The 5,394-nt window shown below is 39.0% G+C and overlaps 1 protein-coding gene across 2 annotated transcripts in view; it reads left to right on the forward strand.

Annotated features, from left to right (window-relative positions):
* The window catches only part of BCKDHB (branched chain keto acid dehydrogenase E1 subunit beta), a 168,254-nt gene that overhangs the window by 80,394 nt on the left and 82,466 nt on the right, over window positions 1-5,394 (forward strand). For both annotated transcript variants that reach the window (XM_018552720.1, XM_018552719.1), the window contains exon 8: window positions 2,170-2,280. In XM_018552720.1, coding sequence (XP_018408222.1) covers window positions 2,170-2,280 — 111 coding nt within the window. The remainder of the gene's footprint in view (window positions 1-2,169; window positions 2,281-5,394) is intronic.

The following is a 5,394-nucleotide window of genomic DNA, read 5'->3' on the forward strand; positions in this document are numbered from 1 at the left end:
GGCCAAAACGCGGCAAAACACATAGCACCGCGTCTGCAGATCCGAACCTGATCAGGACCTGAAAATCATGTGAACAGTGCCTAAGAGCTGAAATCTGTCCGTTAATCATGCAGGAGCAGGGTGGTAGACTGGACCCTGGGATAGAATGTCTGGTCTATTGGGAAGCCTCCACAGAGGTTCTACTGACAGACCGACGATCTCTGTGCAGCACACTCTTCTCGGCTAACTGAGAGCTTATAGGATCGCCATAATCCCTTTTTAGAGCAAAGGAGATGCGGAAGAATTTTCTGTGGAAAAATAAAAATAATAAATAGGCTTGAATTTATCCCAGTGGATCTACCCTGAACACCTTCCTATCCTTAGATCTGGACACAAACCCGTTGTGGAACCTGGATGCCAGAAGGTCCACATACCGAATACCCCAGCGCTGGCAGATTAGCTGAAAAACCAGCGGATTTAGGAACGATTCCCCCGGATCCAAGATTCCATGATCCTTTCTGTCTCTTTTAGGGATGCACAACTCCTTTTGCCCCCTGATGGTTTAAATATGCTGCCACCATAGCATTGTCACATTGGACCCTTGTTGGCTTCCCCTCAAGTCGATGGGTCCAGTGTCGAAGGACAAGATAGAGCGCTCTCAGTTCGAGGATGTTTATAGGCACAACAGACTCTTTTAAGGTCCATGTCCTTTTGACTGAAAGACTGCCTAATACACCTCTCCAACCTGGGACCTTAAAGCACAACCATATTGAAAGGCGTGGCCGTGAATGATGACAGCAGATCAGACTTTGTAGACACTGAAGCTTGTCCCGAGGGAGAAAAACTGAACCTTGGACTGTGTCCAACATTAGCCCTAGATATTCCAGGTGGTGAGAGGGGTCAGAGAGGATGTTGGGTAGTTGATTATCTAACCAAATCGCTCAGGAATATAGTTTTGTGAATGTTCACTGATCGATCTAAACCAACTATGCTTTCTGGAGGAAATTATCTAAATAACTGAATACATGAATACCCTTGTGCCAATACTTTTGTAAATATCTGTAGGCCAGTAGGAAGGCTAAACGGGGAGCGCCACAAACTGATAATGCTCCTCTCCTATGGCAAAATGTAGAAAATGCTGATGGGCAGGAAATATGAGGAAATGCAGGTTGTCATTCTTGATATCTATCGAGGCCAGAAGATCTCCTTACTGCAGGGAGGCAATGACTAAACAAATTGACTCCATCCTGAATTTGCAAACTAACAAAAACTTGTTTAGGTGCTTTAAGTTCAGAATAGGATGAACTCCCCCTTCTGGTTTTGGAACTGTAAAAAAGTTCAAATAAAACCCTTGGAATCTTTCCTGAGAACAGGAGTGATGACAGTATAGTGGGTATTCATATATATAAAAATGATTGTTAATGCCGTAGTCTTATACAGACACTTTTAAAGCCCCATTGTTTATGTATTCAATCTAGGGGTGTGGTGTCTTTGTTCCGATGGATGTTCCGGAAAATACTTGTTTGTTCGACCCTTTTCAATACAACTTACTGGATCCAACAATCCTGCACCTTCTGAATCCAAATCCCTGCAAAGTTCAGTTCACAATATCGTAAGGCTCCTTGGAGAAGCCCCACCCGTCTCAGCATTTCCTGATCAGAAGACACTAAATCTGGGTCTCTCAATGTAGCTTTAGCCCAAACTGCCATGGTTTGACGAACAACCACATGCCACCCCCACAGGTTACAGGGTAGGCCCGATAAAAGAAACAGGTCTCAAGAAAGCCCTCCAAATCTTTATAACATCTTTGAAGGCAGGAACATCCTCAACTGGAAGTGTTAGAGATTTGTTGAGATGAGAGATATCGGCTAAAATTGTTACCAGACACCAAATGCTGTCTAATTTATTCAAGTAGCTTTTTTTATTTGCTTTGGATAAGGGGTTTCTTTTTATTGACTTTTAATTAAACACTGCTTTTAGTTTTGTGTTCAAAGTTTGTCCTTTGCTGTTTACACACATGTACAAGTCAGTGTTGTTTGATGCTGACAGGAGGAAAAAGTTGGCGGTTGTTTACCTTCTGTTCCCTTGGAATGTATTTACTTATGCATTCAAAAGATTTTGGCATTAGGGAACCATTCATTATGATACAATTACTTGTTTTTGCTGACAAGTTACATAACTCTCTTCCAGGTTCATGTTATTCGTGAAGTTGCATCTATGGCCCAAGAAAAACTTGGCTTGTCCTGTGAAGTGATTGACTTAAGAACTATTCTGCCATGGGATATTGAAACAGTCTGCAAGGTAAGCAATACGACATAATGGGAACATTGGATTAAACAGATATTTGGAAATGAATTGATAAGATTTATCGTCCTGTATTACATTAGTATGTATTCCAAATGCAAAATATATCCTGATTTTCTGCATGTTTCATGCTAAACAAACAGTCAAAATTCATATATGTGAATTGTGTTACTTGCCAAAGAATTTGTTCATCTGGTCTTTTAACCCCTTCGTGATGGGAGACGTACACTGTACGTCCCGCCACAAAGTGCCTATATGACTGGCCACGTACACTGTAAGTGACGAGTTATTTAAGGTTCTGTAATGCCGGTAACCGCTGATTCTCAGCGGTTACCACTCATTAATGAATGCCTCAGTATTGAAGCATTCATTAATGAAATATTAACTTTTTTAAATTTTTGGCTATTATTAGGCTGCTCCAAACTTAGGAACGGCTAATAATAACCTTAGAGACGTATCCTGACAGCATGTCAGAATCAGATCTCACTAAAGGTCTTTGATAATGCTCAGACGATCAGAAGTGATACATTTCAGGCAAAGAGATACATTGTATCTCTTTGCCTGAAATGTATCATAAACATTGGGCTATCAAGCTGTGAAAACAAATAGCAGAGAGGTGAGTCACTCTGCTGCTTCTCTGCTATTTTCAGCTGTCAAATACGGGATTGCAATTTAGCGCTCCCGTATTTGTATGTAACGGCTTTATTCTTTCATTAATGAAAAAAATAAGCTTTTACAAAAGCTTAACTTTATCAAGCAGCCATAGTGACTGCTTGATATATACTGACAAAAAAAGTGTAAAAAAAAATACAATGAAGTGTAAAAAAATTAGGAAAATAAAAATGATATATAAATATATTTTGTATACTATAATTATAAAAAAATTCTAAAAAAAAATAATAATCAAAACTTGTGAAAAAAGTGTTTTCTTCTAGTTTTTTTCCTCATTTTTTATTATTTTATCCAAACTAAGTGAGGCATTAGGTACACATGTTTTGATATAATTATATAGCCCTATCTGTCCTCTAAAAACAATATATAATATGTGTGGGTACATTTAGTAAGAAAGTATATTACTACTGTGGAATGTAAAAAGTGTGTCAGTCATTTATGAACAAAAACTGAAAACTAGCTCAGTCATAAAAGGGGTTCATTAACCTCCCTGGCGGTATGATTTTTAATTTTTTTCATGTCATTTTTCGGTCTATTTTTTTTCCGAATGTTTTTCGTCTTTGTCGTTTTTTTACATTTTTTAAAATATCCCGCCGGTTCTGCCCCCTGCGACGCTTACGCTCGCAAGCGACGGAACCCGGAAGATGGAAGCAGGCATCGGCTGCAGAACACAGCGCGGCTCGAGGGACATGGTAAGTAAATGCTATGCAGCTTTCCCGAGTGTAGCTCGGGGTTACCGCTTATGGTATGGAAAAGTAACCCCGAGCTACACTCGGGAATACCGCCAGGGGGGTTAACACACCTCTGCCACACTGCACAGCCAGGAACATGTCTTTTACTGTTTCCTGGTTCAGCTCAACAGTTTATTCGGTCACCTAACTGCTCCTTAAGCAAATAACCAGTAGTGTGGTTATGCTGATTTATTATCCAGTGACCAGTTAACACAGGGATCTGCAAAACTGTGCCAAGATAAAGCGGTTACAAACCCTTCCTATATACATGAATATATTTCAGTCTATCAATTTGTGTATTTTAAGATGAAAATACAGATATCCAAGGAGATTATCTGACAAAATGGCCAAAATATTATAACTCTACAGACTTATTTTTCTGGCAGAGTCAATCTATGAACATTCTTGAATTAAGTATCTTAAAATTTTCCATTTCCTCAGATCACTACTTTATATTTATGAGTATTTTTGCTATATTTTCATCTGCCCTTCCAACTGATTTGAATTGAATGGCAGGTGTGGCTAATGCTAGTCAGTGGCTAACTAAGGAAACTGATGAAAAGTGGCTTTAATCCACTGTTCACAAGAATGCATCCATGAAAGATGGCTTAATGACTTGCATTGCTTTCAGTGATGATTTCATTGCTTCAGCTGGAGATAGCAGGGTCAAATGTAATAGCATCTTTTACTGATTTGTTAGAACTAGTATATATCAGGGGGTTTGGGTAATAGTTTTTGTGGATGATGCATAGCTGGTATACCAACCATGTCAGAGCAGAAATAATGTTAAGTAGGAAGTTTAAATACATACCATCATTTTTTTTATGTTTTAATTTCATTTTACTGATTTCCATAGTGCAACAATGAAGATACAGTGACTGAACATTCAAAAAGTTATTCTACGTTAGAGCGAGCATCCACAGTCATAGTTGTATACAGCTAGTGTAGGTGTAACAATCAAAGACCTTGTTAGGCTGTTAGAAATGTGGATGTTGATTCTAAAAGGTGGGGGTAGCAGGTGGTAGCAGGTGGTAATAGGTTGTTGAAAAAAAGATGGACAAGTTAACCCCTTCATGACTGAGACCTTTTTTCATTTTTTGCACCCATGTTATATTCCACATTTTAGGCCTGAAAATTACTTAAAACCCCCACACATTATATATTTTCTGAATGCCAAGACCCTATACAATATAATGGTAGTTGCAAATTTTTATGTTGCGCAATATTAGCGCAACTCCTTATTAAACCCCACAATTTAGTGATACATTTAATTAAATGCCTCAAAACACAATAAAATACCCATTTTTTAAATGAAATATAAAAGATGAGGTTACAACGAGTAAAACCCTACCCAACATGCCCAGTTTACAAATTGCGTGCATCCGTGAAACGGCGAAAAACTGCAGTACTCCAAAAAGTCCACAGAAAACGCTTTAAAAGCCCCCACAAGTCATCAATTTAGAGATACCCCAAAATACTGGCCCTAGAATTATTGCTCTCACTCCGGCGTGCGCGGCGATAACCAACATGTGTATCGCGTTTGTCGTTGTCATACGTAGGCGCACCCGACGCTTGTTGACGTGGCGACGCGCGTGCTCGAGGGGGCGGGGCACTTTTAAATGTTTTTTATTATTAGATTTATTTGATTTGATTTTAATTTTAAAAACTTTTTTTTTTTACTTTACTTTGACTGCTATCACATGGGGGG

This window comes from Nanorana parkeri, unplaced genomic scaffold, assembly GCF_000935625.1.
Source record: "Nanorana parkeri isolate BGI_ZX_2015 unplaced genomic scaffold, ASM93562v1 scaffold96, whole genome shotgun sequence".
NCBI lineage: Eukaryota > Metazoa > Chordata > Amphibia > Anura > Dicroglossidae > Nanorana > Nanorana parkeri.